At 35.4% G+C, this 13,243-nt stretch overlaps 1 protein-coding gene across 1 annotated transcript in view; it reads left to right on the forward strand.

The window, feature by feature from the left end:
- tmem244 (transmembrane protein 244) overlaps positions 1 to 6,455 on the forward strand; it is an 8,070-nt gene extending 1,615 nt beyond the window's left edge. The window contains exons 3-6 of the mRNA XM_016439796.1: positions 1,668 to 1,744; positions 2,474 to 2,599; positions 4,488 to 4,532; positions 6,187 to 6,455. Of these exons, the coding sequence (XP_016295282.1) occupies positions 1,668 to 1,744; positions 2,474 to 2,599; positions 4,488 to 4,532; positions 6,187 to 6,284 (346 nt within the window). The 3' untranslated portion in view covers positions 6,285 to 6,455. The remainder of the gene's footprint in view (positions 1 to 1,667; positions 1,745 to 2,473; positions 2,600 to 4,487; positions 4,533 to 6,186) is intronic.
- The last annotated feature ends 6,788 nt before the right edge of the window (positions 6,456 to 13,243 follow it).

Below are 13,243 nucleotides of genomic sequence, written 5' to 3' on the forward strand. Positions count from 1 at the left end.
ACTCTCTCTCTGTCTGTGTTTCTGTGTGCGTCTGCCTCTTATGTGGTGACGTGTCTATACTGACTTCCTGTAATACAGAAAAAAAATAGTCTATGTCAGTATTTCTCAACACGTGTAATATTAGTCCCATGGACTGCTATATGCAAATCACTGCTGCTGATCTTTATATGCATTCACAAAATTATCAATTCTCCTGTTCAACCCAAGAACAGTTTATCATGTTATTAATTAGAATATTGTTGGGCAATAAGTAAGATAGATAGATAGATAGATAGATAGATATGAGTCAAATCCAATACGCAACGCAAACTGATCCCGCTCTACTACAGTGAATATCATGCTTATGCTAATTTTGTGTAGATCGCAAAATTTAGGGTCCAGATTGTTCATTATACATCAAGTAGTAACCCAACCAGGGTTATTATAGTTAAATACAACTAAAATTAAAACCATTAAAAAACATTTTAATTATTTGAAATAAAATAAACGTTAACTGAAATCAAATATAAAATATTTTTATTTCAGCTACTTTCCAAAGCAACATTTCTTGTTTTAATTTAATTTAATGTACTACAATAACTAAAACTGAAATAAAAATTAATAAAAACTATAGACATATCTATAAAAAAAAATACTAAAAATAACAAAAACACAACAAAATTACTAAAACTTGAACTAAAATTAAAATAAAAACTGTTTCAAAACAAAGTTATATATATATATATATATATATAGACACACATGCACTGTTATTTTAGCATAACTGAGAGAGAGTACATATACAGTGGGTACGGAAAGTATTCAGACCCCCTTAAATTTTTCACTCTTTGTTATATTGTTATTTTTGAAACAAATACATTTTCAGTTTTAATTCAAATTTTAGTTAAAGTTTTAGTAATTTTGTTGTGTTTTTGTCATTTTTAGTATTGTTTTTATAGATATGTCTATATAGTTTTTTATAAATTTTTATTTCAGTTTTAGTTATTGTAGTACATTTAAATTAAATTAAGAAATATTGCTTTGGAAAGTAGCTGAAATAAAAATATTTTATATTTGATTTCAGTTAACGTTTATTTTATTTGTTTATTTTATAATGACATTTTTTTAATGGTTTTAATTTTAGTTTTAGTTGTATTTAACTATAATAACCCTGGTTGGGTTACTACTTGATGTATAATGAACAATCTGGATCCTAAATTTTGCGATCTACACAAATTTGCACAAGCATGATATTCACTGTAGTAGAGCAGGATCAGTTTGTGTTGCGTATTGGATTTAACTCTAATTCGCCATGTGTTTTTCAACCTGATCTCATGAGAAAATGCAACTGTTTTATGAGGTATGAATTCGTGCAATGTGATTTGTACAAAAAAGTAAGCATGAAGCTCCACCCCTAAACCTAACTGTTAGTGCGGCTTAAGAAATTTGTATGAAAACATACGAATGGGATTAAATGAATTTATACAAATTAGCCACAAATTCAGCAAAACAAAATTGTTAGGAATTGCCATAAGATTGTGTTGTTGTTTTTTATCTTCAATAAACTTTATTGCAATAATAAAGACGATTAACATGATAGCAGCATCACATTCTTGATTTGAAGAACTAAAAGCAGAAATAATTCAAGCTGTATGTGTGTGTATTTGTTGTTTGTTTGCTGATCTCAGGGTGGAGGAGGTGGACAGCTTGTTAGCGCCTTTTGACTACACCACTCAACCATCATGGCAAAGTCCCAAATATTTAGGTAGGCTGGCTTCAATACTCTGTGTTGTGTAAAGCTGCATTCACCTAAATACTGGCTCAAGATTTTCACTTATAGTGATACAAACTTTGGATTATGTATTCTTATCGCAACATTGCTATGGTCTGCAGTTATGGGCTGATTATAGGCTGATGCTGATTGTTGATATCAAGAGAGCGTGATATATATATATATATATATATGTATGTATGTATATGTGTGTGTGTGTGTGTGTGTGTGTGTGTATATGTATATATGTGTGTACTGTGTATATATATATGTGTATATATATGTGTGTATATGTGACGCTGGAGCACAAAAGCAGTCTTAAGTCGCTAAAATGATTGATTTTTCTTCTATGCCAAAAATCATTAGGATATTAAGTAAAGATCATGTTCCATGAAGATATTTTGTAAATGTCCTACCGTAAATATATCAAAACTTAATTTCTGATTAGTAATATGCATTGCTAAGAACATATATATATATATATATATATATATTTATTTATATAGTGTATATATATGGTAAAGCACACATACTACACATTAAATTAACAGTTGTTGAAATTGGACAGAAAATGGCTGTTGGTGAAAGAGGGTAACACTTCAGCAATGCTTGATGATCTCAGATTACTGACAACATACTGACAAAGTTTTGGCTCTATCATTACTGTGCAGTGCAAGTGATTAGAGAAGTTTTGATGCTACTAATCACATGTTTGTTGTGAAGTGAGTGTGATCTCCACAGAGGTGACGTATGTTCTGGGCGGTCTGATATTCGCGTGGATCGTGGAGGAGTGGGTGTGGGACTACGCCATCACTGTCACACTGCTGCACGTCGCTCTGACCGTAGCAGGTGAGGACATTTACATACAAGGGGAAGACTTGACATTAAACACATCTGGTCAAATCAGTTTGATCAATTATCCATCTCTCATCCCAGAGTTTGTGAAAGACAAGCAAAAATATTTACCCTAGTGAAAAAAAAAATGCTATTTGAAATGCATTTATTTTGTGCTAAGTGTACTAAAGGTGCATTTACATATTTATGTGCTTATTAAAAATACCCTGCGGTTGTACTTTTGGTATACTAAACTCGTATACTTAAAGTCTGCTAAATTGGAACAACTAATTTTGTACTTGATGCACTTTAATTGTGTGGAAATAGCACTAAAGATATACTGAAGTTTATTTGATTTTGCTAAAGTGTAACTAGTGCAAGTACACTTTAAATGTCTTGCATTTAATGACTGATATTATACAGAGAGCATACAGTCCTCATCAATAGTGACGTTAAAACACATTTTAGGCGTAATGTTAAGAAATGTGCATTGTGCAATAAAGAAATACTCCAATTATAATTTTATATCAGTAATTCTTAAGTGATATGTCAATAAATGTTAATGGATTTGAAGTATACTTAATATGTTAAAAAATAAATTGTGGCATATGTTGTTTTTTTTACTAGGGTACAGAAATGTCCTAGCAATGGACGACTGTGGGCCAATAAAACGTACTTATAATACAGTTGCATATAATGATGCGAGTTATGAGCTGTAAAGTGTTTAGCCTCTTCTGTATGGATGGACTTCTGGCCTTCATGCTCCTTTCTGGTGTCCTTGTGGTGTGTATCATCCAAGTTACCATGTTTACTGGCTTTACTTGGTCACGATAGTCACAGCTGTCATAGCCGACACAGTCAGCTGATTGAAGACTCAGGTGTGTTGAACTCCAAGAAATAGTTGAATTCCCAAAGAAGAAAAAGTCACCATTTTCTCTTTTGGTTCCTTTGACATTAAAAATGTTTCTCTTTGGATTAAGAGTGAACAATCCCTGAACATATGAGATCAGTATGATAGATAAACGTGATGTGTGTCTGTCAGCGCAGTACTGTCATAAGTACATCAGAGGTTTGAGAGCCACAGACTCTATTGAATAACATCCATTAGTGGAAAACATCTTCACCCACACAACACTGCTGACTGCAAAACATCAGCCGGTTTGTTTCACTTCCGGCTCCTTTTGTGAACTGAGTTTACCCATACTGTGGTGTTTGAATGAATTAGATTAGTGAATGCACAGAATTATGCAAGTTGCAGTTCTGGAAAATGACATAATGCTTAGTAAGTACGTAAGTTTAACGAGAGGGTTGCTCACCAACAAGGCTGATATAATGAATCGTGCCACTGACCCGCTCTTAAATTCTGTAAAAAGCTTGAAGTATTAGCTTCATGTTGTTGTGAGTCTGCAGTCAGGCGACACTTCTCCAAAGCACACTTACTGAGAGCAGAAAATGTGAGGCGCTAAAGAACAGTGCGACGCTATATCGGCTGTCTGAATAACAATTCAAATACAGTACTGTAAATGGAAAACAAGGTGGACTTGATTCAATGGATTGCTGAGCTGTGATTGTCATGACAGGCAGAAATGTCAAAAAAAATTAAAATACATTGGCTTCTACAGACATTTATTTGTCTGTTCAATGCTTTCAGTTGCATGGCATAATAATGTAGGCAAATGTCTTTGAATGATCGATAGATGATTGATAGATGTGATTCATTGGGTCATTTATTATATCTACTTAATTTAATCTATTGACAGTCCTAGATATTGTCATTGCATGTACTTACAGTATTTGCATTGATGATATGCATGTGTTTGTGATGAATGTTTTGTAAAATTGTATATTTGAAAGTACACGAGGGCTGCTTTTGAACCCGTTTTCACTGTGACTCTGGTTTCAGTTATGGCTGATTTTCCCTCGACAGAGCACTGGTGGATTGCTCTCGGTAAGTTCTCTCTTTTGGATAAGCTTTCAGTTTTGGCAGCGAAACAGACGTCATTTTAGCCTCTTTCATATAGTTTAGCATCACAGAATATACAATCAAGAAAATAACTAATTCCCAACAATAGAGAATATGAAGCTGATGTCAAGCAGGATAGCAGCTCTTTTAATAATGTCACTGATTAAACTATCACTAAATAAATTATATAGGTCTGGGGTGTCCAAACCCGTTCCTGGAAGGCCTCTGTCCTGCAGAGATTTGCTCCAACCCCAGTTAAACACAAAACACAAAAAATTCCAAGATATTCGTAAAAATGTTCCTAAGTGCAATTCTTGAAAAATTCTCAAGAAGTTCTCATATATGTTCTAAAGAACAACTTGTAGAAAATGGCATCTTTATCTGATTAAATAATGAAAAACGCTTCAAGGCTTATCTTTTTGCGCTGCCTGCAGATTACCGTAATAATCATAATAAGCGCACACACTGTTTTCGTTTTCGTCTCAGCTGCTTGTTTTTAATGCGCCATGGTTACTTTTAAAGAGCTCGTCTCAGGATGCACTGATCTAGGCAATCAAGATTGGTACATTCATAAGCGCTGAATACTGCCAAAGATTATGTCGTATTTATAGGCTAAAACTAAAAAGAGTCCCCCTATCGGACTGATTTTCGAATTCAGCATGAAGTAGCGTCACACAAAATCATGACAGATCACTGTTTACATTGTCAGTCACTGGTTTGTGTCACTTCAGAAAACTTGTGCACAGTCTAATGTTACATTGCAATACTTAATTACGACAATTAATTTGAAATAACCCAATAGATTTCCACTAAATCTTCTTTACCTTTGACAAGACAAGTCTGAGGCTATCCTAACTTTAAGAAGTTATTTATGATGATTTTTAAGAAGATTCTATTCAAGAATTTGAATTCAAGTGTGTTGGAGCTAAACTCTGCAGGATACTGGCCCTCCAGGAGCAGGATTGGACACACCTGTTAAAGGGTTAGTTCACCCAAAAATGAAAATTAGGCTGCGTTTTACTCACCCCCTAGGCATCCTAGGTGTATATGACTTTCTTCTTTCAGAGGAATCCAGTCGGAGTTATATTAAAAATTGTCTTTGATCTTTCAAGCTGTTTCATGGCACTCAGCGGGTGTTGCATTGCTTCAGTTTAAAAGAACTTTAAGATTATTACGTTTTGAATATGGATATTTTTCTTACAAAAATGCATCGATTCGCTACAGGAGGCCTTTGTTAGATCAAAGACAATTTTTAATATAACTCCGACTGGATTCGTCTGAAAGAAGAAAGTCATATACACCTAGGATGCCCCGGGGGTGAGTAAAACGTAGCCTAATTTTCATTTTTGGGTGAACTAACCCTTTAAAGGTCAAAGTTCAAAGGACACGCGACCTTTGTATATAAGCCCTGTTGACAACCAGGTAGCATATCCTGGTTAGGTATGTTCTGAAGCATGGCTGCTGGTCCTATGCAACTAGCTCCTGCCTCAGGACCAGCTTAAACCAGCTCACCAGATAAGATTTTTTTAAATCAATGCAATAAAGTGAAATCAGGGCACTCATCTGATGTTGAACATATGCTCAGTGCATCACAATCTGTAATGAAATGCTGACGGTACGTGTGTCTCGTCTCCTGCAGGCTCTGGGTTGTTGATGATGATTTTTGGCGGGCAGCTCCTGGCTTACAGACTCTTCAGAAGTAATTCTGTGCATCCTGCAGACCTTCAGAATTTCTGACACGCTGTGGAACACGTACAGGGATGAATTTTCTCAGCTTTATATTTCTTTTTTACATCATAGGTAGTTTGAAATGGTTTTGTTATTCCTAAACAATATTTTGTTGTGAAACTCTCTGCTCATGCTGATAAAATAATTCCAGTAAATCATGTTATTTTGCTGACCTTTTGTGACATCCTATGGTGAAATCTCACAATAGTCCAGTGGATTTAGACTCAGATGCAAATATGATTGTCTGCGATTACATGCAAATTTACATTTGCTTCACTCTCTGTACAGCAATGTCTTATTTGTCAAATTATTCGGATTAGAAGCTTTTATTCTCAGGTGTTTAAGTCAGGTGCACTCTGTTATGATTTTGGCCATATGAGACAAATTTTGTGAATCTTAAAAGATCCTCCTATCATAGGCCAAAATCTGTAGTGTTTGCTTGCTAGTTTGACATGTTTGCCGACAGCTGATTAATGACCATTGCAATTGCATTTTACCTTTTGTGGCGCAGTCCTGTAGTGTAGCTTCATTTATGACGACTGTCACATCAAGCAGAGTCTTGACTGTCGTACGGTCTGACATTACTGACAGCTGAGATCCCACAGTGTGACACGGCTAATAGCTGGGATCACGTTCGTACAGTCTTGGGTAGTAACATGTAAGATTGCATGTAATCTGGGTTACGTAATCAGATTCCAAAAATTAAGCTCTTGCAATTAGATTATATTACATTCTAAAATGCTCATAAATCAGATTACAGTTACTGGTTTATGGATTACGTGATTACATATTATTCACACAATGGCAGTAAGTTTTTCATAATTTATTGATTCTCTTTAAAAATGGTCTTTTATACCATTTAGCATTGAATATATTCAAAGTATAGAATGGGCATGTAAATAACCTTGTGATCCATGCAGTGAAAAACACTATGTATGAAACAAATAATTATGAATTGCATTATTGATTATGAATGGTAAGTTTAAAAGACGTTAGGTAAAAGGTAACCTAAAAAACTAATCTAAAAAGTAGGCTACCTAAAATGAGCAACCTAAATTGTTACTACAGTTTTTTAATCAGTAATTGATTACAATCTGTAAGTAATCTACCCAGCTCTGCTGACTAGCAACAATCATAAAGCACTAATACAAACCTTTATTTTTTAAAATATGTTGTTCCATAAAACCGGAAAACAGGATGTGACATCATTTTGACCCTTTCTACAGCATGACAGTTAAAAATCTAAATATTTTCTCAATAATTATTATTATATTATTTTGCCAAATCATAGTGTTGACTGTGTTCCTCAGTTTCAACCATCAACCCCATTACCAAATGAAGAAAAATGATCAAACTAATAATTTGCCATGATTTATGGCAAATATAAGTTTATCAATAACTACAAACAAGCATTTGCAGTGATAGCTTCATTCATTCAAAGATTAGCTGCAAGCATTATGAGATGTTTTGATATTTTATTGGACCTGTAGCCGTTATCTTTAGGTAAATCTTTTAGAGTAAATCTCAGAAACAGTGCCTGAGACATATTTCATTTCAAAATTAATTTCACGAGACAAGAATATGACAGAATGATGATACATTATAACTGATGCATTTACATCTCATGGCAGTATTCAAACTGATTTGAATTTAAAAAGAGACTCACTACTGAGGATATAATTAATAGGCCCTATATCAAAGAGAAGCAAACTGTCATGAAAATACTGTCACAGTGCAAAACATCGACGGGCAATGAAACCGTATCGTTTCTCTCTTGATTTTGTGCTGAAATGTGACCTGGGCGTGTTTTAGAAGAGGAACTATAGATGCAGTGCAGTTATAGTTTGTTCTAATCCTGAACAGCTGCTGTCCTCTAATCGGTTTGGATTAAGTGCATCAAGTATTATTACCAATTCCTCAGGAACACGCCGCCGTCTCACGCTAGATCGGTTGAAAGCGTGTCCATTTTCTGGTTGATTCATGTGTGCATGTATAAACACATGAGCAGCTCTTTCAGATACAGGGCTTCTGATATGCTTAATACATTTAAGCAGTCATAAAATAAAATGTTCAGCACAAACATGACAATAAGTGCATAAGCACAGCAGTCCTGCGTCAGGTTTTTCCGGAGGCGTCCTGTCTCTCGGGGTTCTCTCCTGGTGTCAAAATTTCATGAATGATTTAATGAGATGATGCACAGGAGGAGAGGAGCGTGTTGTGCAGTGAGGGATGCACTGCTGGATGCAGGGCTCAAACGCGCCTCTGACCCGGGCCGAGGTCATGGTGACCAAACTGGTGTGTTACCTGCAGCTCTGGTAAGTGTTTGGGCTCTGCTCTTCTCCATGAGGCCGCTGAGATCGTTGAGATAATGAGATGTCATGGTCCTGTTCGTACAGTGGACCAAAAGAGACACTTTGTATTTGAGTCACGCTTAAAAACCTTACTGTATTAGACGAAGTGTGTCAAATGCTGTGGGATGTTTTCTTTTGGCTAGCTGGCGATTCACCGTGTTCACACAGGTGTAGAGAATCACATTAACTAGCAACATCATCCAGTAACTAACCACAATACTGACTGTCTTCATCTTAAACACTACATCTGTCGTTTGTAGCAAACTTGTGAAGGGCGTCTGTGCATCTTTCTTTCATATCGATGACACTTGTTTTGAAATTTTGTTAGATGCTGCAAGGACATCCAGACCAATTTAAATATGACTCAAGTGTCCAGATACTTAAGTTGTCTAAATGTTACTGAATCCTTCTTTTTCTTCACAGTCGTGCAGTTTTAACTTCTTCTCTCCCTGAAACCGCAACTACAACTCGAAGCTTAATTTATTTGATGATGCTAATGGAAATGCGATGTGTGATAATTACAAGATGGTATTTTTTGTAGATAAAATGTGAAAGATGCAACACTTTAGTTTAGGGACCAGTTCTCACTAAGTTGCTTATAGCATGCATATTACTAGCATATTGGCTGCTTATTAGTACTTAGAAAGCACATATTAATGCCTTATTCTGCATGAGCATATTTTAGATATTAATTATTAATAAGCAGCAAATTAAGAGTTCACTGAGGGGGAAATAAAATCCTAGTTAATAGTGAATATGTGTTCCCAAATGTAAAGTGTTACCGGCACTTCTTATAAAAAATCAAGAACGGTCTGAAAAACAGCAGCCAGTAAACGCTCACTGAAAGCACAAGAACGTAGCATGTGTTGAGCGGCTCGGACAGAAGCAGGCAGTGACACCTCTGTTATGAACAGATAACATTTCAGTCTATTCTTCAGATGGCCTGTATCCATTTCACCCTGAGAAACGAGAAGCGCTGTGTGGATGAGCAGAGCAGAAAGAGATTTCTTTGCATGCAAGTTATTAAATATTGCATGTAAGTTTGAGCAGCACTGTCCTGTTTTTCATTTTCATCCGCCTACCTTGTGAATTTAAATGGAGACTTGTATGAGATGTGTTGTATCTGGTAGATGACCCTTCACTCTTCTGTGATGTTGTGTAACTGGTTGTCAGTGTCTGTGTCAGGGAAACACTGGTCCTGCGGTGAAACAGCAGTTTACACAAGCAGGGTTGTTTTTCACTAACAATGCAATCATTATTAAATCATCTGATTGACATTTCATCCTTTAAAAATATATATTTTAAACTAACTTAGTGTAGTTTCCAGAAATGTGTTATCTAGCTGTGTGGCAAACTGATCATGCAACCTTGTCACAACATAATATTGTTCCCTCTATTAAAAGAAATAGAGTGTTCCATAAAATTGTGACAGACAGGAAGTGAAATCATTTGGAGCATTTCACCAAATCATCTTATTACATTTTCACTATTTTTCACTAATCAGTAGTGTTGACTGCATTCATTAAAGGGACAGTTCACCCAAAAATGATCCTCTTGATCCAAACCTGTGTGAGTTACTTTCTTCTGCTGAACACAAAAGGAGATATTTTGAAGAATGCAGAACAAATACTATGGAAGTCAATGGCTACCGTCAATTGTTTTGGTTACCAACATTCTTCAAAACATCTTCCTTTGTATTCAGCAGAAAAAAGAAACTCATACAGGTTTGCAACAAGTGGATGGTGCATAAATAATTTCATTTTTGGGAGAACCCTTTAACCCTCCTTAGAGACATCTTTAGGGCCATTTTTATCTTTTTCACTTTATTTCCGTCATTTTATTGTCTTCCTCAAGAGGGCGCTTACCGGTCTTCAAGCTGAATCTCCCCGATAGGGCAGCATTATATCTCAGACTCAGGATATTTTCTAAAATTACCGAGACAGTGGACTCGAGACTGTAAGGATGTTTCAAAAGTGGGACAGCATGTTTTGACTAATGTGGAACAGTCAAATATACTGTTATTCAATTGATAAAATGTGCATTAAGAAAGTTAAATGCCATGCATGTATTTTTTGTTAAATATTTACAGTGGGTGTAGAAAAGAATCAGCCCCCTTTAAAATAATCGCATTTTATTGCTTTGCAGCCTGAAATGAAGACAGACACAGTTTTTGTTTTATCCAGCTGCTTATTTCTGTTATGAAGTGTTATGAAGTCATTACAATTTGCTTAACACATGCTTTCGAAAATACATGCTCCATATTCTTACCATGTGCAGAGTATAGAAGTTTAATAACAGTTTTAAAGACATCCCAAAGTTTAAATCTTTTTAAAGATCATTTATAAAATTATTTTGCTATCTTTATGAAGTCCAGTTTTACATTTTTGACTTCATTAAATGGTTGTTATTATTATTGTTGCTGCCAGAAATCTGAAATTTTTGTAATAAATTATTTTAAGTAGTATATGATTTCTGTGTTATATTTAACATTCCACATGTGAACATAGGCTACATGTTTTCTAGACAAACTGATGAAGACAGCAAACACTCTGTAGGACTACTAAATGAATTAACCAGAAAAGGTTATAAACATGTAACCAGGAGTGTTAAATATGAAGTTTGCTTTGTAAAAATTAAACTATTTCTAACCCAAAACATAGTGTCCCAGATTTGAGCACGAGCTGTCCCACATTAGCAAATCCACACCTTTTGGCTCAAGGAGCACTAATATATGTGGCATTTCCACTTTAAAAACAATTGAAAAGTTTCTTCTGATTTAATAAGGCAACATCTTAGAGATGTCATAATGATATAATATTTTTATTAATTGTTTTGGCTTCATATGGAAATATGATACACAAGTCAAAATTACCCGAATGCACCCTATATATTAAAGGGTTATTACTTGAAAATAATGAAATCAAACAAATCAGGATTAGAGTTATTTGCACATGTATTTATGTATTTAAACATGTCAAAAATGTTTGTTAACGGTGCAAAAATTGCAAACCTCTTTTAAAGCAGATGTTCAATAAAACATATAATCCTTGGAAAGTTTCCTGCTCTATTTTGTAGCCTCTTTTTGGAAAGTCCCTATAGACCTCAGTCAGGGTAATACCATATTTCATTTTTTGACAGGAATGAAAACGAGGCTTGAAGGGACTGAAGTACAGTATGTTTAACAGTATTTAACAACATACCGATGAAACGGCTTTCTGACAAACACTCAATTTGAATTGAGAAAATGACATAATCTCTAGGATCTTTATACAGTGCATGCCTATTCCTCACAGCCTTGTTTTCACCCATATTAAATTCAATATGGCGTCTAACCTGGCTGAAGTAGAGATGCTAGTAATGCTGTGATAGTGTCTCTGACCCGGCAGCCCACGCTGTTTCTCAAGGTCTCACAGCACCGAAGGTGCATGAGATACCATCTTCCATGCAGATGGTGAGGATGATGCTACAGTCTCTCCTTTATTAATTCTGAATGAGACTGATTCAGCAATAACAGCATTAATCTGAACAGACCTCATGTCCTGGGTCAGTCATCTGCTTCACAAGATGTACTATTTCAGCCTATTAAGAACGATAAAGACTCAACCCATCAGAGATGCACTATTATTGTAAAACTGACATGTTACTCTCTAAAACTGATGCTGCTGTGGCTTCTGACCGATGGACGTAATGCTGAATAAAGCACAGAAGAAGGTGAAGCTGGCTGGAAACTCGTGTTGTGTTTGTTCTTTGTGTGAAGATGCATGGTCAAACAAAGAGAAGGAGAACACACGCAGATGTGAGTCTGAGCACTAGATGGCAGATCTGAACCTCACCATGCCTCATCAGCTCAAACCTGTCTTTAGTTCTGTTTTAAAACTCTTTTCCATCCCGAGTTGATTATAATTGATAGACTGACACTGTGTCTTTATCCAACATTGCTCTGTGTTTGAGTTGCCCAAGATGAACAACAATGATAAGCCCTTGAGCCTAAGCATTACATTTAGTCCCCCCATGCATTTCTCTATTCATGTGTCTTGTTGAGGAGAGCTGTGCTGTGGAAAGCAGCACGTCAAATGAGTATTATGTCCGAATATGCAGTATTCATGAAACAGTATGTGACATAAACCCATATGAGCTACTGATTCTGCTGAGAGTCTGAAGTGTGCATCTGGTGGATATTACACTGCAGTAGAGTTGTTGTCACACCTGTCACGTTTGTAAATGTGTCACTACTGATGTTACAGGTCACATGACGTTTCCAATGGATTTAGGATGTCAGTATGGAAATCTGTTTCCACCATGTGTTTAAAAAATGTAATTGTGACTCTTTATCTCACTTTTTCTCTTAATTCTGAGAAGAAAACAAAAAGATATAAACTCTGAATTCTGCTTTACAAACCACAATTCAGTTTTTTTGCCATGTGATAAAAAATAAAAAGTTAATTGTGAGTTTATATCTCGCAATTCTGACTTTTTTCCTCACAATTCTGATTTTTTTTTTTTTTTTGTATACAGAATTGTGAGACATTTTTATTTTTTATTCTGTGGCGGAAACAAGCTTCTGTAGGTCTGTGCTACATTTATAGTATGTAGTATGCAAACTACTCACAAGCATAC

This window comes from Sinocyclocheilus anshuiensis, unplaced genomic scaffold (assembly GCF_001515605.1).
Source record: "Sinocyclocheilus anshuiensis isolate Anshui unplaced genomic scaffold, SAMN03320099.WGS_v1.1 scaffold1518, whole genome shotgun sequence".
NCBI classification, from domain to species: Eukaryota; Metazoa; Chordata; class Actinopteri; order Cypriniformes; family Cyprinidae; genus Sinocyclocheilus; species Sinocyclocheilus anshuiensis.